Source organism: Tenrec ecaudatus, chromosome 13 (genome assembly GCF_050624435.1).
Source record: "Tenrec ecaudatus isolate mTenEca1 chromosome 13, mTenEca1.hap1, whole genome shotgun sequence".
Lineage (NCBI taxonomy): Eukaryota > Metazoa > Chordata > Mammalia > Afrosoricida > Tenrecidae > Tenrec > Tenrec ecaudatus.
In genome coordinates, this window is record NC_134542.1 from 31,510,542 (window position 1) to 31,533,009 (window position 22,468).

The window sequence follows — 22,468 nt, forward strand, 5'->3', positions numbered from 1 at the left end:
AAACCAACGAATAAAAGCATACGTGCTCATATTGGTCAAAGGCCAGAAGTTGTTAGAGCAGAAATGGAGCTCACTGACTGTTTTACCCAAGACCAGGCCCACTTTCCTTTCTCTGGTATGATTTTCCCTGTTAGTTGCTAGACGTTGAAGCCAGAAGTTAAACCTACGTGGTATATGGTTAGGAAGGACCAATGATGGCTGTAGTCCTTTCTCCATGTTTCTGAGGTCATTACTCTTGCTGTGAGCTGCTATGATTATTGAAGTGAGTTGTTTCTAATTAAAAGAGATTAAGAAAAAGAACCAGGCTACCCCAGACAATCTTGTGGAAGGAGAAGGGCAGGTGGAGACTTTAAGAAGGAGATAGAGAGGAGGAGGGCTTCCTGGGTATGATGCCACTGGCAAGGTCACAGCGGACACCCCATCGCAGGGCAGATCTTTTCTTCTCAGTGGGCACAAGGTAATTATTTGGAGCATATATGTGCTGAGCCTTGCACTGGGGCTCAGTTCGGCAAAGCAGGTGCTCTCGGACACCCCAGCGTAATTTCTTCCTATGATCTTCACCAGGTAGCCGCATTGTGTCCCAGTCTCGTTTGTACTCAAAATACCTGGCCACCCGGTCTGTCTTGCTTCGGTTTCGGCTTAACTGGTCCAGCCTTGGTGGAATAAAGGACTTGGGTTGGCTGGCAACAATCAGATCTTGTTCAATTGCTGGGCTTCCCGTTTCTTCTCTTAGAAAATAGTATAGGGGCTGGTCTTCGTGAGTCTCTCGTTGGTGGCCAGATGGTAGATGACATTTTTGTGAACTTTCAACTGGGGATTTCCGGTCTTCCTGGAACTGTAGGTTCATCAGCCGTTGTCTTAAGTCCCAGAGATCCAACTCATTTTGTGTATCAGACTCTGACTCGCTGATAATTGTTTCATCAGTTATTAATACTTCCCCGCCTGGCATTCTCCGCAGCACCTTCCTCTTCATGGCTGGCTTTCGGGGTATTTGAGAGGCCTCTGAGATGGTTTCAGAAGGGACATGGCTTCCCACCTGTCGGCACTGCACTTGGAAAGGAAAACCATCAGGCCGCTTCCCCGAGGTGACAGAAGCTTTACTGTAGGGGTCGTAGTGGGTAGACTGGAAGTGTCCTCTGACATCCCCCGCACCCATTCCCCCACTGATCTGGGTAAAAAACGTGGCAGCTGCCAACATTTGGTCTTCAGGATCCACATTGACACATTTCTGCCCTTCAGGGCCCACAGGTTCCGCCATGGTCTCCTCTGGACTGTAGGGCCTGCTGTTCTGATTTCCACTCTCTGCTTAATCACTCCCACAGCCACCTGGTAGCTCTTGTCACGTTCAGCAGCTCCTTCTTTCTGTCACCCAAATGGCTTAAAATGGGACAATTTGATCTCTGGCTTCTACTTTCAATGTGAAGCATAATCAGGTTACTTAGCTTCAATTCCACCACCTTGTTTCGATGTCATTGGCATTAGTATTGGAGTTCAAGAAAAACGGAGCCCTGTTGTTGATTGAATCCAGCACAGGCTTCTATTAGCGTCTAACATGTTCACATTTCTATTAAAGCTGTAGCTCCTGAAGCTTAGTCTCACAACTGTTGATGACCAAAGGGTGAACTTGCCAGTTCAAATTCCTGATTCGACAGAGGTTCTGCACACTGATGTCACAGACCACAGAGGCCGGAGGATTCTGGAACCCTCAATGCCGTGGAGGACATAATGAAGTGCTTGTTGCCCCCAAAGACAAGAGGAGAAATGAATCCCTTCTGACCATAGACCAGGGATGTGAATAGCCTGGATATCACATAGAGGGCATTAGAAAGTGGATTACGGCAGATGTAATTAAGTTAAAATTGAACACCTTAGCATTTGATCTCCCTTTGACCCATTTTAAAGTTGTTCTAATTTTTAATATTTTCTGCTCTTTTCAATTAAGGGTTTTCTCGATTGCATTTGTGATTGTTAGCTTTGTGTCTGTTTTTTAGATTTTGGCATATGAAATCTAGCAGAGGTATATCTAGAGAGACAATAACAAGAATAGCAGTTTCTTGATGGTATGGCAGGGGAGGTTAGGGGGAAATGGGGAGCTAATAACAAGGAGCATAAGAAAGAAAATGATTTAAAATGGACTATGGTAATGCTTGTGCGCTCTTGACATGATTAAGCTACTGAACTTCAGGAGATGTGTTAATTATGTCCCAATAAAATGTTTTTTAAAAGAGAAAGAGGATAATACAATAAATTAATAACCATCCAATATTCCAGATTATGATTAGTGTTCTTTGAACAACCAGACAAGAATTTGGGGAAACATGCAGAATTATAGAATGCAACAAAATCCATCAACTTCTGCAAACAAATAAACAACAACTGAAAACGGACTCTCCATTCTGAGTTTACAAAAAACAATGCGAAAATGTTAAAAAATTCAGGGTGCGTTGACTGCCAAAGGTCTTTAGCTTTTGCTTGTTCTAATTCAACAATATTGGTCCCTATGCCAAACCCTACGATTTTTCACAAGGATCAGATGTTAACTATGACTGGAGAGAGAGCAGTAAGAGGAGGTATAAAGTTTTATCACATTTTTATGCTTTCATATTTCTGCTGATATTCTTGAACCTTTCCTTATACGCATCATCTTCTTTGCTCTTCATAATAATACTGTGTTTTAACGGTAATATAAAATATAGAAAGATGGTTTACCATATATACTCGAGTATAAGCTGACCCGAATATCAGCTGAGGCACCTAATTTTACCACAAAAACTGCATTAAAAATGTGCTGAAAAACTCGGCTTATGCACGAGTATATATGGTAAGTCAGTTTGAGTTGAGTCCTCTTAAGCTTTAGGAAATGCACCTAAGATGGGGATTTATTGTCTCATGTAACTGAAAGTTCAGGATGAGGTACGTCTTTGGGTTAGTGTGACTCAGAGGTCACACTGTGGTCTGTTTCTTGGCTCTGCTCCTTCTCTTCATTGCTCATTCTGGTCTGCCCATTTGGTGGGCACTAAAAGGGGTGTGTGCCTCAGTGTCTAGCGATCTAGCATGACAGCACTGAGATCTTATTTTTTTTTTTTTGACAGCACTGAGATCTTTAAGAGCAGAGCAAATCTCTTTGGCTAGGTTCTAGCAAAAGTCCTGCGATTCACTGTGGTTGGCTGGACCGATGATGTAATCACGAGACATGGGAACTGCTGACTGACAGGCTTAGTGTTCAAGCTTCAGCCCTGGTGCCGAGGAGGCAACAACTCCATCCTGGACCTCAACTGACTGCGCCTGGAGTCTGAAAGATCATTGTCAGAGGACATCAGAATAGGGTCGCCACAGGTGGCAACTCAAGATACAAGATGACTCAAACTTGAACTTGATTGAAAATCTGAAATAGTATATGTTTAGAACACGTGCCTGGTCTTAGGCAGTATGGCACTCATCTTTCACGCTTTCCTGTTTCTGTCGACATTGAGGCAAAGAGAGTGCCTAGGCTAGAACTTGAACTTGGGCTGCCTGAGTATTACATTAGTGCCCCCTGCCACTGTTGAGATGGGAAATAATGAATGATTTCACTCCCATTTCTCACCTGCTCCCCCTTCTTATTTCATGGTTGGGATGAATGATCCTGTATCCTAAATGCTGCCAGTGGAACTCACGCCCTTGCCTCGGTACTATTATGTCTGAGCCTCTTATAACTGAAAGCTCCCCGAGACTGGCAGAACAGAATCAGAGTGGGAGGTGGGCCAGGGTTTGGCTGCTATGAGCCAAGTCGAACCTGTAGAGAGGAAGACCTCTAATCTAGGCCATGGGGCTAAAAGCAAAGCTGAGTAAAAGCCCAGGGTGCCTCCCTCACGAGTGCTGAGACCAACGTCTATCTTGGAGTCCTGTGGAAGGAAGTGTAGCTCCAACCCCACAGAAGGAAGGACAGTGTCAAGGAGAGACAATGCAGCAGAATTGCAGAAAGACTCTGAAGAGCTGTGGGAAAGTGTGCTTCAAGGACGGGCTAAAGTGATCCTCAGAAAGCCTAGAGCTGGGAACATGTAAGAGGTAAGTGAAGTAGCCAAGGCAGGATCTTTAGTCACTGCATCATAAGAACTCTACTGAACGTCCTTCAATGATTGCCTAATTCATGTCCAGGTGCAGGTGGGTCAACTTTAAAGGCAACCACAGAGTCCAGTCATCTGGATTATGTTTAAAGGGATTTGCAAAGGAAAATCCCAAATTTGGAAATGGGTTCTAAAGCTGAATCACACTTCCAATTGAGAATGCTTTCATTGGCATACTTACACTCTGCTTTCTGTCTTTAACAAAAGCTAACTGATTCGAATGCAGAATGAGTTGAAGAATCAGTGTTTCATGACTCAGCCCTGTTGGCCTAGTGGTGCTTCGTTGGACTGCTAACTTCAAGGTCCACAGTTCAAAACCACAAGGCGCTTCTCAGGAGAAAGATGGAGCTTTCTACTTTGATAAAAAGTTACAGTCTCGGACCCACAGGGGCAGTTCTGCTCTGTCTTCCAGGGTCACTTTGAGTAGTCATTGAATCGATGAGAGTGTGTTTGCTTTTGGAGTTGGTGGAGTTTTTCCTCAGGTTTTGTTTTCTTACTTTTCAGTGGCTTGATTTTTATATCTATGCATCACATAAGGAAGCCCTAGTGGTGTAGCAGGTTATGCGCTGGGTTGCCGACCACATGATGTGCAGTTTGGAATTTCCAGCCACTTCACAGGAGAAAGATGATGCTTCCTACTGCCATGCAGAGTCAGACTTCTTTTGGGATTGACTTGAGGGCGGTGGAGGATACAGTACAAATGATCAGCCACGCTATCAGTCACAATATTTCATATTGTTATGAACTCTGTAAGAGCTCCAAATAAAATGATTAAAAATTAAAAACAAAACAGAGCAAATCAAGACAAAAACAGCCCCAAATGATGTCACTTCTTTCAGAGGAACATAATAAGGATGAGAAGATGGAATAGAAAAATATGCAGTGAAACTGGTCAAAGTCGGAGGTCCCGGGAATGGCCTTATTTTGCTGGTCTTTCAAGTTTTCTGTTTTTGAGTACAAGCTCACCATTTTTCTTTTTTATACAGTCTTAGAAAAAAACAACCACCCAAACAGCTTGGGGGCATATAATTCACAGATCACATCATACAAAGATTTGTACAGATTAAAAAAAGCTGTGTAAGCATCACCACATCAACTTTTTATTTTTCCCCTTATTCCTTTTCCTCCACCAAAACCACTTTATCGAGAGCTAATGCAGATAATTCCATCATCCAATCACTTCAAGAAGTGTTGTACAATTGCCACCACAATCCACAATCAACTTTTAGATGACCACTTTTCTTTAGTTCGTTTGTCTTCTGCTTTTGGATTGATCGTTTTAGTGGAAAATACATGAGTTTTCCTTTTTCTAATAGGTTTCCTTCTTACATAGGTTCCAGTTTTTGCAGGTTTGACGGTATGTTGATGCTTATTGAGCTTCTATGAAGGGTAATGGGAAACTTTTAGAATGGTTCACGGGGATAGCTGAACAACAGGATGAACATTCTGAACAGCATGGAGCGGTAGGTGTGAAGATTACTGAAGTGCAAATGCTTCGTTTTACATACGGAGAATGAAATAAGTATTATTTAAGCCAGGGGATTGTTAGTGTGGTTGATTGCTATAGTGTGGCAGTCAGAGCTATAGCCATTAGTCTAGGTACAGGAAACATAGGTGGGGGGGAACCCTTCCCCCACCTGACAGCCGCAAAAGTGAAAGGTTGCCATGGAGTTGAATCAAACAGGGCTACCCCCTAGGGTTTCCAAGGCTGCCATCTCTACTGCTTCTCCACTCACCGCTCTCTCTTGCAAAGCAGCTGCTAAGTTTGAACCTCTTCATTTTCAGTGAGCAGGGGAGCGCTCAACCACTGAGCCACCAGCATCTCAGAAGGGAGAACTCACTCACTGCAATCAAGTTGCTGCCAACTTGCAGTGGCCCCATAGGGCAGGGTAGGGCTGGCCCAGTAGGAAAGCCTCAGAGTTCTCCCAGGAAGCAGCTGGCGATTCAAACTGCTGGCCTTGCATTGGCAGCCCAACCAGAATCATCAAATCACCAAGGCCCTTCAGAAAGAAGAGTAAATAGTAAGTCCACTTTGAGCGAAGATAGACACAGAAATTCAGAAAGATAAGCAGGAACATCCAGTTATCACTTGGTTTTGAATTTGGAATAAGGAAACAACTGATAATGTCTTGCTTTTGGCATGTTGTGTGTGTGTGTGTGTTTGCAAATGGGGCCATTTGGGGACATTCTCTGGTGCGAATGGTCATACATCTGAAAAGGCAGATTTGCTTTGCTTTGGAAATGACCACTGTTCCCGGTGGGAGACTGGAATGGGCATCGCAGCTGCAAGCATGATGCTGCCCAGTGCCGAGGCTCCGTGGAACCCCGGCAGCCTAGGAGAGTCCGGTCCAAAGCAGGAGGGGCACATCCTCCCACTCTCCTTCCTACTACAACCTTACCTTCCTTGAATTTGTAATATTTTTCTTCGATGGAGAAGGAATATATTTTAAGTGCATAGTCATGTTGAAGTCAATACCCTGGAGAAATACTTTCAATTAAAATTCAGAAGGTTTCAAAATCCAGGCTAGAAGGGATTTCCCTGACCTACAAAACCTAATAAGATTTTTCCTTTCCACGTTATTCCTCTTTGTCCCCCTCCACCCAGTTGCCCCCCCGCCCCGCCTGGAAGTCGTCCTGCTTTCTTACCTGGTAGCCCCGTTGAGCTCCGCCCTCTAGACATGAAGTCAGAAAATGGCTTCAGAGAATGTTTTGAGAAAACGTGACACACTGATCCACTCTTAAACTCAATGGGGAAAATAAAGCTGGAAAGAAAGAGAAACCACGAAAGTGGAGCAATAATACAATCTTTTTGTCCTGGAAGAAAGATTAGACCAGGAGATAAAAAGGTCCAATTAGTGGTAAGTGAGGAAATGAAAACCAGAAAAGCAATTGGTGCTGAGAATTTGCATCGCCACCCCAGATCTACTGACTCTGTATCTACATTTTTAACAAGTACCCTAGGTGGTGCTTAGAGATTCTTGGGTGTCTGAGTGTGAGAATCCTCTGGGGAGCTTATTAAAAATGTAGATGCTGGGCAGAAATGCAAATCCTCCGCAGGAGGTCGAAACAGAATAAACCGGTTCTTGGAGTCCTAAAATTAAAAATAAAAGCTTAGGGCTTGGGGACTGAGAGACAGAAGGGGGACAGGCCAAACGTGCAGGCTTAGAACAAGAGCCTTGTGTGGGGTAGTGGTCTTTCCATCTTCTGTGTAGCTTTGCTCAACAAACCTCACCGACATTGAGACCATGCCGACTCATAGTGACCCTACAGGCCAGAGCAGAACTGCCCTCTGTGGGATTTCAGAGACTACCTCTGTAAGGGAGTAGAGAGCCTCGTCTTTCTTCCGCAGAGTGGTTTCAAACTGCTGACCTTAAGGACTGCAGCCCAACACAGAACCATTAGCCACCAGGTCTTCCCTGTGGAGCTCAGGACCAGTCATTTCACCTCCCTTCTTCTCATCTATGAAGTGAAATATGAATGTCTACACAAAACAAAAAATGAACTCACTGCCATCTACTTATAGCCAACCCTACAGGAGAGAGCAGACCTGCCCCCGTGGGTCCCTGAGGTGCTACCTCTTTACGGGAGCAGTAAGCCTGATTTTTATCCCGCAAGCGGCTGGTGGCTTCGAAGTACTGACCTTGCAGTTAGCAGCCCAACGCGTAACCACTACACCAACAGGTACGAACGTCTAGATAGCAAAATGTATTCGTGAGAATGAAAATAGCATGAAGTACCATTCAAATTCAGTACAGTGCCTGAAGCATTCCAAAAGCCACTGCCACCGTGGAATCAGTTGTCCTCAGGATGATGTTTACAAGAGTCTGAGCAGAGGCGCCATGTTTGGGGAGCAGATCATCGGGCTTGCTGTCTGAGTTTTTTTCTGGATGGGGACAGACCGCCAGCCTTTTAGCTGGTGGCCCAGTGCTGCACCCCAGGCACTACCCAGGGCTGTTGGTGTCCAATTATTTAGTTTATCATTGTAAAAATTAAATGCATGGGTACCAGGGAAAGAAATTTATGGTTTAAAGCAGGGGTGTCAAATTGGCGGCCTGCAGGCCACATGTGGCCCTCGAGGTAATTTGTTGTGGCCCATGATGCTCTGAAATAAAATGTAACGAGGGAATTGTGTGTACGGTATTGCCTCGATCTCCCCTAAGCGCTATTTTCTTCCTAGCATTGTTTTTCTGTTTTCATTTTATATCAGAGCATCGTGGGCCACAAAAAATTACCTCGGGGGGCCGTGTGTGGGCCACCAGTTTGACATCCCTGGTTTAAAGTATAGTTAGTTAAGTGAAATGAATTCAAACATACACGTTAGAACCACAAGGCAGATGCATATCAACTGGAATGAACTTACAGGGATAATCATGCCCATCAGAGACCATACCTACTCAGAGAGGGACTGGGAGGAGGGGGAAGCAAGCGAAGCCCCCAGGTGGGGACTTGAAGGGTGCTCCCCACAAGCTCTGACAGCAAACTTGCACAGAACCCAGAGTGAGCGCCTCCTTCAATTCTGCACCTAACAGCTGTCCTGGGCTCACTCTCTCGTGCCGCAATTCTTCACACTCAACAGCATCTGGAGACACAGAGCCGCTGCGGTTGTGGGGCTTCTGTGACTTTTTCAGAATTCCAGAAGACATCACAAGAGGACCCATCACGTGCAAGGAAGCAGAAAGACATTTGAGAGGATGCCTTTGAACGGCAGAGAGGAGTTCGTGTGGGCTTGTCAAAGGGGCACACAGAGGGCACTTGCTGGGCTGTCCTTTTGAGGGGGAGCAAGTCATGCTCTCATTCTCTCTCAGCCCAGCGCCACAGTATCAACGCTAGCAAAGAGCAAGCAAGACCGTACTGGCTGGTGAAATCAACACGGGGGGTGGGGGTGGGGGGGACCGAAGACCTTTGAGAACTAGCAACAAATGGGAGTTTGAGACCAGCGTGTATTTAGCTGAATATATCCCACCCAGGACATCAAGGTTCTGGTAGCAAATTAAAAGTGGGTGGTGGGTGGATAACCAAGAATGTTTCCACAAGGAAGAAAATTCACGGTGATAGTACTAACAGAAGAAGTGGTTAGAAATGATCCTTCGGGGATAAAGTCATATAGTGGGGAAAAAAAGTTGGGGGGATCTGGAGACGAGCCCGGATGTTCTCATTCCTCCCTATATGATCTTGCCCAAATTGCTTTCATCCCTAAGCCTGTTGTTTTCCAGTGTTTCCCTCCTGACAAATGGGACTGACAATACCTGCGCTTAGCCTGTTACTGCTGCCTACCTGTACAATAGAGTGGTTGTGAGGCCCAAGAAAGATGCGACATGAACGATCTTTGGCAGTACAGCAGTCTATTCCAATAGAAAAGGACGATTGTTATTGATGGTCATAGAATCGCTCCAACTCGTGGCGATCTCATTGCATACGAGAAAGAAATGAGAGACTGGTCCTACATCATCTTCCTTGTTGGAGCCATTGTGCCAATCCGTCTCACCGAGGCTTTCCTGGACCTTCCTGACCCTTCGCCAGACCAAATTGGAAGTCCCACCTCACGATGCGTACAAAGTAAGCCAGTGGATGCTTGGAACTGAAGTCAGGGGTCTGGGTCCTAGAGAGTTTTCATTGCCTAATTCTCAGAAGTAGACGACTAAGCTTTTCTCCCGACTCTTTCTGAGTCTGGGAAATCTGCTGAAAACTATCCAACAGGGGAGCCCCTACTGGTAGGGGAGATGTGGGGGGCATAGTTTCCAGCGTCATGGCAACATGACAGTTACCACACTATGCTAAACTGACGGGTGGGGGCAGAGAAGGATAATTAAGGATGAGACACTTCAGCTGCTATGTCTTAGGTGTAAAGAAAAGTGGAAACAAACTGGACTTCTCATAAGTTAGAGGAAGTGACAAAGGAAATGACAGTTACTCTAAATCTAATTCTTATCATCAAAGAGGTACCAATTGATGAGGTTTAAGTGACACTAAAGGAAACAACTTTACTATCTCATAGGAAACAGGAGTAAGATAGGTGGATGCAGGCAGGTGAAATTAGTTAGAGGCTTCAGGAAGTCACTGAGAAGTTTAGTAAAACATAGGTCAGGAGCCCTTGGTATAAAACAATATTTTTCTAACTTAATGTGTATATAAATCACCCAGGGATTTCGGTAAAATGCATTTTGCAAGTCAGCAAATCTGGGAGACTAGATTGCTTATAAACTCTCTGGTATTTGTCTGTAATACTGATCTTAGGCTTTGAAAGGAGTACAGCCTCCATCACCACTATTCAACACTACTGTTTGGGTGCAAAAGCAAGCCAGGGCAATTCTGAAAATGAGGCAGCCTGGTTGGATGCCAGTAAAATGTTAAGGATACAGACATTTGAATTCCATATAATTTTCACATGTCATGAAATGTTATTCTTTTTCTAACCAAGCAATTAAAACATTTTTAAAAATTGCTCTGATTTTGTGGGCCCTACAAAAATAGGCAGTGAGATGGATTTGTCCCTTGGCCACACTTGACAGCCCCTGCTCCGATGGGTTTCTGCTAATCACTCCGGCCTGTGTCACCGTGGTAAGGAGGAGAGAGCCCTATTTATAGCCATTCCAAAGGAAGATGACCCAACAGAAAGCAGAACCTTTCAAACAATACCATTAATATCACATGCAAGTACAGTTTTGTCGAAGATCATCCAACAATGGTTGTCACGGTACATCTGCTGGGAGCTGCCAGACATTCAAGCCAGATTCAGAAGAGGATGTGGAAGGAGGGATATCACTGATGTTGTCAGATGTGGCGCCAAGCAGAGACTATCAGAAAGATAGTTACTTGTGTTTCGTTGACTACGCAAAGGCTTTTGGCGGTGTGGATCATAACAAATGCTACAGATAGCATTGGAAGGAACGGGAATTCCAGAACACTTCATTGTGTTCATGTGGAATGTGTACAGGAATCACAAATCAGTCATTAGAACAAAGAAGGGAATACTGTGGTAGTTACATAATCTGTTGTCAATTTGAGACTTAGGAGTGAAGGGGTGGAGTTTAGCCTGTCAGTCAGGTCGCAGTTTGATGATCTCATCTGGAGGCGCTAAGAAGATAAATAGCTCACTGGGGGCGGAACACATGCTCACTTCCTGCGAGACATTCCTGTTGAGAAGACACATGGAGCTATGCCGATTGCAGCCAGAGCCTTGGAGCTGAAGGAGCCATGTGGAGACCCCTGCCAGCACTAAGATGCTTCCACCGCCACTGGATTCACAAGACTTTCCACCCACTGGTCTGTGATCTTCCGGCACTCGGCATTATTGTCTGTTTTTAAGCAGTCTGATTCCTCCATATTCCATCAGGTGAGGCCTACTTGTATAGTTGGTACTTAGGTTGGTGGGAAACATTTTTGCTGCAAAGAAGTACAAAATCCTCTTGTGCAATCTCCCACTTGTTTTCTATCATCAAGGTCATATTTATCGAGTACTTTAAGTCCTCTCTGTTTTCAACTTTCACATTCCAGTCCCCAATATTTATTAATGGCATCTTGATTGTATGTTTGGTCAAATTCAGACTGAAGAAAGTGGTAGAATTGTGCAACTTTTTGGCTAGGACAGAGTGCGTTACTCCAGTCAAGGATTTGGGTATTTCAAAGTCAGCTTCAATTTGTAGCACGGCATAGTTTATTTCTTATTCTCTACCTCTACCTCCACTTGGCCACCTCTGAACACCAACATTTATACTTCAAATATTTCAAAGTTGCTGAAACCTCTGTTCATCTTTTTATCTTAGCTTCTCCCCCTCAGCTTTCTGCTCAGCTTCATGACCTCTCAATTTTCACTTAGGACCCCAGGTTATGAACAAAATTCATTCCTGTATCCTTAAGCCTTGAAGTGTAATTTGCAGGTGAGTCAGACAGGTATGTACGGTTTTTGTTTAACCTTTTAGTGCAAGAAGGCACACAACCTTGCCAGTGATTTAAAAGCCACACATATAGCAAGTGAAGGCGATTGTGATTTAGAATTCCCAGTGAGGAGGGGTTGGTTCAGTCGTATCAAAGTGAGGAAACGTTGAGTTAACATTCAAGCACAGGTAGCTGTCTGGTACGTTAGATATTAGTAACCCAGGGACAACTGGTACTTCCGTGGGGTTAAACCACGCTGAATGTTGAATTAGTCACTCTGGGCTTTCTTTCTCCCCAGGCTTTAGGTTTGGTGAGTTCTCGCTGCATTGCTCATTGCTACTTCTTTGATACTGCCATTGTATGTACATTTGAATAGTTTATTGACATTTTTGTTGTTCTCAGTGGTGGTGGGGGGGGGGGTTAATTCACTTCTGCTGGAAGCAAAGCATCACTAAGTGATATTTTATAAAGCTGTTCTCTTTCTGACACACAGGTAATGCCGGGAACACAGAGTTTAAGGAACCCACTTTCAGAAGCCTATTGAATCTCCAATGCACTTAGATTTTAGCCCAATCATTCCTTATTAGCTTGCTAGTTCTAAAAGGCTTATGTCCACATATATTTTTCCCTAGCACTTTTGATTGCTCTCACAGAGCGTCTGTTAGATTTATCCATGTGCCAATGTGCCATGTTCCAGCTCATAGCAACCCTATGCATAGCAGAGGAAAATGATGCCCCCCCCCCGTGTCATCTTCACAATTGGTGTTATATTTGAGCTCATTCTTGCAGCTGCTGTGCCAGTCCATCTCCTTCAGCTGCTGTGCCAGTCCATCTGCTTGAGGGCTTTCCTCTTTTTCATTGACCCGCTTCTTTACCAAGCATGATAACCTCTTCCAGGGACTGGTTTCTCCTAATTACATGTGCAAAGTATGTGAGGTATCTCCCTGTCCTCCATTTGAAGGAGTATTCTGGCTGTACTTCTTCCAAGATGGATTTGTTTGTTCTTCTGGCAGTCCATGATACTTTCAATGTTCTTTATCAACATCTTGATTCAAATGCATCAGTTCTTTTGTGGTCTTCTTTATTCATTGTCCAGTTTTCACATACACACAAAGCAATGGAAAATACCATAGTTTGGATCAGATGCACTTTGGTTCTCAAAGTGATATCGTTGCTCTTTAATACAAATACTTTCAGGAGTTCTGCTGAAGCAGATTTGCCCAGTGTGATATATCATTTGCTTTCTTGACTGCTGCCTCCATGAGCATTGATTATGGACCCAAGCAATCTATTTTGTTTATCATGATGTTATCTATTTATAATCCTCCAATTATGAGGATTTTTGTTTGTTTTATATTGAGTTATATTCCATACTAAAGACTGCAGTCCTTGATCTTCATAAAAAAGTGCTTCAAGTTTTCCTCACTCACAGCAAGCAAAGTTGTGACATCTTGCATATTGAAGGTTGTTAATAAGCCTTGCTCCAAACGTGATGGCAGTCTTGATATTTAGCTTCTCAGATTATTTTCTCATCACACAAATGAATAAGTATGATCAAAGGATACAACCCGACACATACCTTTCCTGATTGTAAACCACATACTTGCCTTGTTCTGATTGAATGACTGCCTCTGGGTTCATGCTCAGGTTCTATAGGAGCACAGGAATGGAATTCCCATTCTTTTTATTGCTATCCATGGCTTGTATGATCCTTATGCCTTTGCATAGTCTATAAAACATGAGAAATTATCTTTCTGATATCCTCTGCTTTAAGCTAAGATCCATCTAACATCAGCAATGAAATTCCTCATTCCATGTTACCTTTGGAATCTGACTTGAATTTCTGGCAACTCCCTGTTGATGTACTGCTCCAATTGTATTTTAATTATTTTTAGTAAAAAATTACATGCAGGTGATATTAATAAGATTGCTTGCTAATTTCCACATTATATCAATTTACCTTTCTAAGAAAGGGCACAAATACAGATCTCTTTCAATTGATTGGCCAGGAAGCTGTCTTCCAAATTTCCTAGCATAAATAAGTGAGTACTTCATCAACTTGATGAAACATTTCAACTGGTATACCATCAATTCTTTGAATCTTATTTATATCTAATGATTTCCCTGCAACTTGAACTTCTTCCTTCAATACTCTTGTTTCTTGGTCATATGTTTCTTTTGTTGAATGTTGACTAATTTTTGTGGTACAGTGACTCTTTGCATTATTTCCATCTTCTATTGGCACTTCCTATACTGTTCAATATTGTGCTCATAGAATCCATCAATTTTGTCTTCTTTCTCTTTTAGTTCTCTCAGCTTGAGATGTGCTGAGTCTGTTTTTTCTTTGGCATTCCAACCCCAGATCTTGGCAGATTATATTATAATACTTTGTCTTTTCAAGCTGAAAATTTCTATTCAGGTCTTCCACATCATCATTTCTTCCATTTGCTTTAGCTACTTTATGTCCAAAAGCAAGTTTTAGATTCGCTTTTGGTATCCATTGCATCTTTCTTTTCCCTTTTTGCCTTTTTAATACCTTTGCTTTCTTTGTATCTGGTGTTCTTGATGTCATTCCATACCTTGTCTCGTCTTCTGTCACCAGAGTTCAATGTGTCAAATCTGTTCTTGAGACGCTCTCTAAACTCGTGTGAGACATGTTGCATTTTGACTCTCTTGGACTTCTTTTAATGTTCTTCAACTTCAATGTGAAGTCCCATGTGAGCAATTGGTGGTCTGTCACACACTTGGCCCCTGGCCTTCTTTTGAATGATGATATTGACCTTCTCCATCGTCTCTTCCCACAGGTAGAATCAATTTGACTCCCATGATCTTCATCTGGCAAGGACCACATGTTTAGTCACCATTGTTGAAAAATAATTGGTATTGCAAGGTTCTGTCATGTGATCTCTAATTCCATTTCTATTGCCAAGGCCATATTTTACAACTATGAATCCTCCCCTTCTATTTTTAGCCTTCACAATCCAATTACCAGTAATTATCAGCGCCTCTTGATTGCATGCTTGATTAATTTCAGCCTGCAAAAGACTGGAGAATGGCTCCATTTCTCCATCATTGTTGTTATGGGCGGGTGTGAAAACTTGACTGATAGCTTTATTAACAATACTTCCTTGGAGATGTGTTATCCTTTCATGGACAGTGTTGTACTTCAAGGTAGAATTTGGAATATTCTTTCTGACAATGAATGGGACACCATTCTTCTTGAATTTTTCATTCTTGGAATAGTAAAACATATCTGACTCAATGGACAATACCAGTTCATGCCAACTTCCAAATACCTAGGACATGAATCTCCAGGAGTTCCATTACATCTTTTACTGTTTCAATTTTCTTAGATTCATACTTTGTACATTGTCTATTCTAATGATTAATGGATGTTTGCAGCTGTTTCTTTTCATTTTAAGCTAGGCCTCAACCTAAAATCTTTGCTTCATCAGCCCTCCCCCAGTCATTTTTGAGTGCCTTCCAACCAGGGCATCTTAACTTCTGGCATGACATCAGAAACTGTTCCACTGTATTCACAAGCTGTTCAGTGACTAAGCACTCAGGAGTGGACAGTTTATCCCTTCTCAGTAGTCTGTTCTTTGTCTGGAAGCTCTGCAGAAACCAGTTCATCGTGAGTAACCATGCAAGTGTTTGAAAAAATCAGTGACATAGCTTCCAGCACCTCAGGTACACACAAGCTACCACATTTTGACCAACTAACAAACAAGTGGTGGTCTTCCATCTTCCCATAATTATTTTTTACTTAAATATTTCTTCATTTTATATATGACTTCTTGAAGGGCACGAATCTTATCTCTGTTAAATATATACTCCAGCCTAATGCTTGACAAGAATAAGTGGTCAATCATCATTGAGTAAAAATAAAATTCTATGGTTTTAAGTAAACATCCCTATTGTATGTTAAGTAAACATACATGTTGCGTGGCAACCATCATTTCCAGTTTTAAAACTGGTGATATTCTTTGCTTTAGGACATTGATTCACACTAAGTTCATTTGCTGGGGTGTAATTCATAAATAGCATAGTTTGACCAGTGTTCAATGGCAGACCTAGCAGGACTGATAATGGAGACCTATTAAAAACTAGGGTGCTTCACAAAGTTCACGGAAAAATGCAAGTGAATGCTCATGGAATTTTCCTGTGGCAGTTACATACTCACCTGTCAACTTGAGTGAAGGGGTGGAGTCTAGCCTGTCAATCAGGCTGCAGGTTGATGACCTCCTTTGGAGGCAAGAAGGAGATAAATAGCTAAATTGGAGGTCAGGCCCAGTTTCTCTGCCTTCCCTTTCCTGCTGTTGAGTCACTCAGAGAACTGGAGGAGACACATGGATACCTGTGCCAGCGCTGAGACACTTCCACTGCCTTCTACCCACAGGCCTGTGATCTTCCTGCATTCAGCATCGTTGCATGTGCTGCATGAGTCTAAAGGGGAGTTTATGGACTAGTGTCAGACATACATGCTAATGTCAGACTTACAGACTTGATCGGGACTGGGCAGGGATCTTTTCTCACTGTACAATTGCTCTTTTATATAAAGCTCTTTCTTATACACATATGAGTGTCTATGAATTTGTTTCTCTAGTCAACCCGGGCAAACACATTTCCCAATAGCTTTTTGAAGCCTCTCCTATTTCTCCTTCCTTTACCCTTTGCTATTTGAGGTCTGACTTTAATTTAATGTGAAGAGTTCTGCATTATTTTTATTTTTGTGAGTGTTTTAAATTGTATTTCTTTTTGTTTACTTTCTGAAAGTAGAATTATAAACAAGTGTGTAAATAAATAAAATGTGTACCCCTTTTATATAAAAGGTAATCTAATGTAAATTCGTCTACTCAGAAGGTGAAATTACCAATAGGTAGGTTGCTATGGTGAAGACAAATCAGAAAGGAGAAATTCAAGGTTGCCAAATACTTAAAGCCGTTAAGTAGATCTCTTTCCATTTTAAGTGATCTTTAAAGGTCATTTAGCATCAGGACATCTTTTGCCCTGAGACAGTGTGGAAAGACTCTTATTTAACAAACTCTTCTCCATTTTTCCTTTACTGATGTTTTTACTAGTTCCCCAAACCTCTATTATTACAACACTTTGTGAAATGTTACAATATTCAAAATTACAGTTTCTCTTAAAGCGTAACAGATGCAACAGTGGCTGTTTCCTGATAGACCGGGAAGTACCTTATTTTAAAACATATCATCTCCAAATTGCTCCGGTTCTTTGAGAATTAACTCCGTATTTCTTGGTGTAGGTTTTGGTTATTTTAATTATATATTTTTTACTGGAATTGTATCTATTTTCCTTCGACCACATTTAATATCTTTTGAGATAGTAGCCATTTCTTTCTGTTTAGGCCAACCTAACAGAACCAGTACAAATAATATAGTGTCTAAATAATACTGGAGGAAAAGTAATATTATTCTTCAATTCCATTTAAAATATTTATATTTAGCTATATTCTTAATATTAAAAAGAGTGTACCATGACAGATATTGGACTCTCTATAAAATGATCAGACAATGTTTCCTAGGGGCTTACAAACTCCAAAGAAGAACAACACCGAAAAGAACCTGACAAAAGTATTAAACAGCAGAGAGTGACTTTCCCTGACACTCCCCAAAGAGTAAGAGTTCCTTTTGCATAGAAAACAAAAAGAGATTATTTTGTGGCAATGGAAACACTTGGTGAAATTTGGATGATTGGGTGAGAACACTGAGCCTCTCTGAGCCATGTCCCCACGTGGCTTTCATCAAACGGGTTTTTTCTAGTGTCCCAAGTAATGACCGACACTAACACAAAGCAGAATAAAAGCAAGCGATATGGGGGGGGGGGGCTTTAAAAGTTCGTGGGGGGAATTCTATAGTCTTTTAATTCCCCTTTTAAAGCTCCCTTGAATATGGTTCCACAGCTTAGGAAAGGCCTCAGTGAAATGGCCCTGTGTAAATTAGGACCACATTCATATCGAACAATATTTGAAAATTGCAAAGCAGCAGGAAGAGCTGGCAGTTTAGAAAAGAGCTGTGCAGTATTCCGAGCTGGTCAATGAAGCATTCTTTCCTTCACTTAGATGACAAAACTCAGAAGGGGAAGGCATTTGCCTGGCTCACTCGTGAGACGGCAGTAACCGGTGTTCCTAACTGTGACTCAGCCTGCTCTTCTAACGTTCAAGTTCACATCCTTCTGGAAAGCAGTTCAGTGAAATTCAAATGAGTGGCCAGTCAGCACAAAGCTGCTGCCGACATTATTAATCTTCCACAGTAGGCAGATCTATCATACACATAAAAACTCACCACTGGGCTCACGTGCAGTGGACATCCCTCACTTAAAGGAATGGTTATTGTCAGCAAAGTTTGCCGTACAGGAATTTCTATCAAATCAATCTTATTCTCCCATTGATTTCCGTTGCAAAATCAGAGGTGCATTCTCTTGTAAAATCCCATTGACTAAGTACCAACCCTTTTCAAAATGGGGTGCTTAAAATAAAAATGATAATATTCAGATCAGATAGGGGTACTAATCTTAAATACGGTAATAGTAACATAATGCTGTGCGCAACGTGTTGCAACCAAAATGCTTAGGATAAAACATAAACAACAGTCTCACAAATTTTGCCTCACATGTTAAATCCATAAAACGTTTGCAATTGAATATCTCACTGGCTTTAAAATTGTATTTATATTTCTATCATTATGTAAAAAACAAAACATTGCCGTAGGATCAACTCAGAGTTACCCTATCTACAGATTCTGAGGCTATAAATCTTTCTGGGAGGAATGAGCCTCATCTTTCTCCTGTGGAGCAGCTGGTGACTTTGAACCACCGACTTTGTGGTTAGCAGTCTAGCACTTAACCCAACAGAGCCACCAGGGCTCCTTTATCATTATGTAGTTAAAGTAATTAATTATTTTGTTAAGTCATCAAAACGTTCACATTTTCTAGACCAGTCTCCTTCCCAATACCTTTTACGGAAATCCCTGCATAGTTTGTGAAATTAGCGAACCAGGCCCAGTCATGGAGACTTGTACCAGTGTCTTCTGGAATCATTGGAAGAAGTGGGTCTTTCTCTTGGAAGTAATATTATGGAGGGAAGCAATGGATTTGATGAAGGTTGGATAACCCACCCACCCACTGCCATGGCATTGATTCTATAGGGCAGAATAGAACACTTTCCTAGGGTTTATGAGGCTACTAATCTTACAGAAGGATACTGCCTCATATTTCACCCGCAGAACAGCGGTAGGTTCGAACTACTGACCTTACAGTTAGCAGCCTAATGTATAATCCACTACACCTGCATAGTTACTTGAAGATTGGACTAAATACAGATGAGTAGCTGTTATCACAATGTTGTTAAATGTAGGACAGAATAAGCATTTTAATAAACACTGAGTTTTATTTTCAAATAAAGTCCCTAGTGAACTTTTCTCTCTCTCACTAATTACTCTGCTATTTTGCCTCTGCTGTAAGTAGATTTATTTTGAGGGTTTTTAAAAAAAAGTAGTATCAGTCATACTTAGATACTGGGGATTTCCTGTACTAATGAAACAGAATTTTAAATTTGTAGGAACTGTCCGATGCTTTGGTTATATTTATTCACATATCAAAATTTTATTATATTCCTGTTAAAATAACTTCATTTCTAACTTGTTGGGGGTTACTTATTGCTGACTTTCAGGTATTTTCTACAGGATTACATCCAAAGTGTCCTGCTAGTAAAAATAACGTCACTGTCCCCTAAGACAATGCATGTGGTATTTCCCACATATGCATTCCTTCTCTTGTTCTCCTCAGACAAAACTTCTGTCTCAGCGCTCCTCGGGGGGTTCCCCACTCCTCCCCAAACACACACAACCACAAGAGCCACTGGAAGAGGAAGAGGAGGCCTTCACAACCAAATTAGAGAAAGACTTCTACTTCACTCCCATCTTGAGACACTTCAATAAAACCTACGGAAACCAGAACCTGTGTCACACCTGTCAGAGAAAGTCTGTCAGATGGAAGACTGAAAGGAGAGAAAAGTGGTCAGACTGCACCCTGTCAAAGGCAGAAAACTTGTGAGATCTCGCCTTATCTAAAGAGCCCTTCCTGGTGGCATTGCGGGCTGCTAACCAAAAACATGCTGGTTCAAACTCACCAGTGACTCCAAGAGAGAAAGCTGAAGCTAACTGCTCCTGTAAAGATCTGCAGCCTCAGAAACCTTGTTATCGGTTGCTATGAGTCAACTGTGAGGATGGCACAGGACCAGGAAGTATTTCCTTCGGTTATGCACAGGGCTGCTACGAGTCAGAATAGACTCAGCACCTAACACCACCACCACCAACAACAACATGACTTGGAATCCACTAAAATAAACGAAAATCTCACCATCATCCAGTGGATGCCAGCTCATGTGGGTTTCTGATGCTAGCTCTCCACAGGAGTTGGCAGCCTCATCTTTCTCCCATGAGGGTGGCTGATGGTTTCTAACTGCTGACCTCATGGTTGATAGCCCAATACATAACCACTGCACCACCAGGGCTCTGGCCAGTATTTTGTTTTGTTGTGCCTAGGGTTTCTATGAGTCAGCGCAGACTCAACAGCCCTTAACAACCAGCACCACCAGCACCGCCACCGCAGGAGTCAGAATTGACTGGGTGGCAGTGAGTTAATCCATCAGAAGTGAACCGGATCATCTCTTCCTTATTCCTACTCTGTTTCTCCTGTAAGCTCTCCTGAATCCTGTCCACCATGGGTGACCCTGCTGGTATTTGCATTACCATTCGAAATACCAGCGGCATCGCTTCCCGAATCATAGCAACAAGCAAGCTATGCTGGAAGCTATCCGTTAGTATTTTAAATCCCTGCAGGTCATCCATGATGAGCAGGTTTCAGTGGAGTTTCCAGACAGAGACCAGGAAGAAGAAAACGGCATGCCACTTCTGAGGTATTTACTCACTGCCATCAAGGCCATTGCCAACTCACAGGGATTCTAGGGCGGGGGGGGGGGGGGCAGGGGGTTTGACAGCTCGGTCTTTCTCCCTCGAAGCAGCTGGTGAGTTTGAAGGGGCAAACCTGCTGTCAGCAGTCCAATCCTTGCCCAACAGCACCACGGGCCTTACTGCTTGTAGTGGAGCTTGATTTGATGAAGTGGCAGAGCGTGGAGCCAAGTCTGATACAGTGGCAGCTCCTCACATGGGAAGGCACTGAGAATATGACTGACTGGGGAAGAGCTGCCCCTTCAAAGTACACTCAAGTTTCATGGCTTTGAGGGAACAAAGCTTTCAGGACCTTCATTTGCTGAGATGGCATGATACACAACAAAAAGAAACAGGTGGAAACATCCACTAGTACTCAGAACAGGCCATGTCTAAAGTCTAAGTATAGGGAACTAGAAAGTCATCAAAAATAACATGGGACACGAATAGTGACATCATAGGCATTGGTGAGCTGAAATGGATCAGCATTGGCCGTTTTGAATGAGATAACCAAATGGTTTACTCTGCCAAGATTAGCATATGGAAGAGGAATGGTATCACATGCATTAGTACAAGTGATATCCCAGGCTCTATCGTGATGCGCAGTGTTGTCTGTGATAGGATACTTTCTATGTGCCTTCAACGAAGTCCAGTTAATAAGACTATTATTCAAATTTATGTCAACTGCTAAAGTCAAAGATGAAGAAATCAAATAATTCTGCTAAATTCTGCAGTCTGTAATCGTTCATACCTGCAATCACGGTGAATGGGTAATTAACTACTGGTGAGTGGAATGCAAAAGTTGGGACTGAATAGGAAGGGTTGGTCGTTGGAAAATGTGGTCTTGGTGTCAGACGCGATGCTGAAGATCACATGAAAGAATTTTGTAAAACCATTGAGTTACTCATTGAAAATACCAGTTATGAACAATATCAACAGTAGGTAGCATGTGGACCTCACCAGTTAGACCGCCCAGAAACCAATGGACTATACCTCTGGAAGGAGCCCTGGTGAAGTAGTGGTTATGCTAACCACAAGGTTAGCACTTTGAAACTACCAGCCACTTCACAGGATAAAGATGGAGCTTTCCACTCCCATAAGGAGTTACAATCTTGGAAACTCACGTGGGGAAGTTCCTCTCTGTCCTATAGGATTTCTATGAGGCAGCATCTACTCAATGGCAGTGAGTGAATGTGTATGGGTGTGTGTGTAAAGAGATGATGGAGAAGCGCGACATCATCAAGAGAATAAGGCTAGAGGCTATATGGGGAACAGACCATTAATTGCTTTTATGCAAGTTCAACTTGAGGCTAAAGGAAATTAAAATCTAAGCCAAAATATGACATTGAGTATATCACCCCTGTTTAGAGACTATCTCACATTCAGATTTGCTGCACTGAGCACTAATAACCGAAGGCCAGAAGAGCTGTGGGATCACATCAAGAACATCCTACACGAAGAAAGCAAAATGGATGGCACAGGGGACTCTGAATCTTGCTCTTGTTATCTGAAGCC

At 42.5% G+C, this 22,468-nt stretch overlaps 1 protein-coding gene across 1 annotated transcript; it reads right to left on the minus strand.

The window, feature by feature from the left end:
- Nucleotides 1–349: 349 nt before the first annotated feature.
- LOC142423914 (centriolar and ciliogenesis-associated protein HYLS1-like) lies at nucleotides 350–8,764 on the minus strand. The gene is made up of 2 exons (XM_075529064.1): nucleotides 8,651–8,764; nucleotides 350–1,288 (listed from the first exon to the last, which is right to left on the minus strand). Exons 1-2 carry the CDS (start codon nucleotides 8,762–8,764, stop codon nucleotides 350–352), a joined length of 1,053 nt encoding a protein of 350 aa, XP_075385179.1.
- Between the last annotated feature and the right edge of the window lie 13,704 nt (nucleotides 8,765–22,468).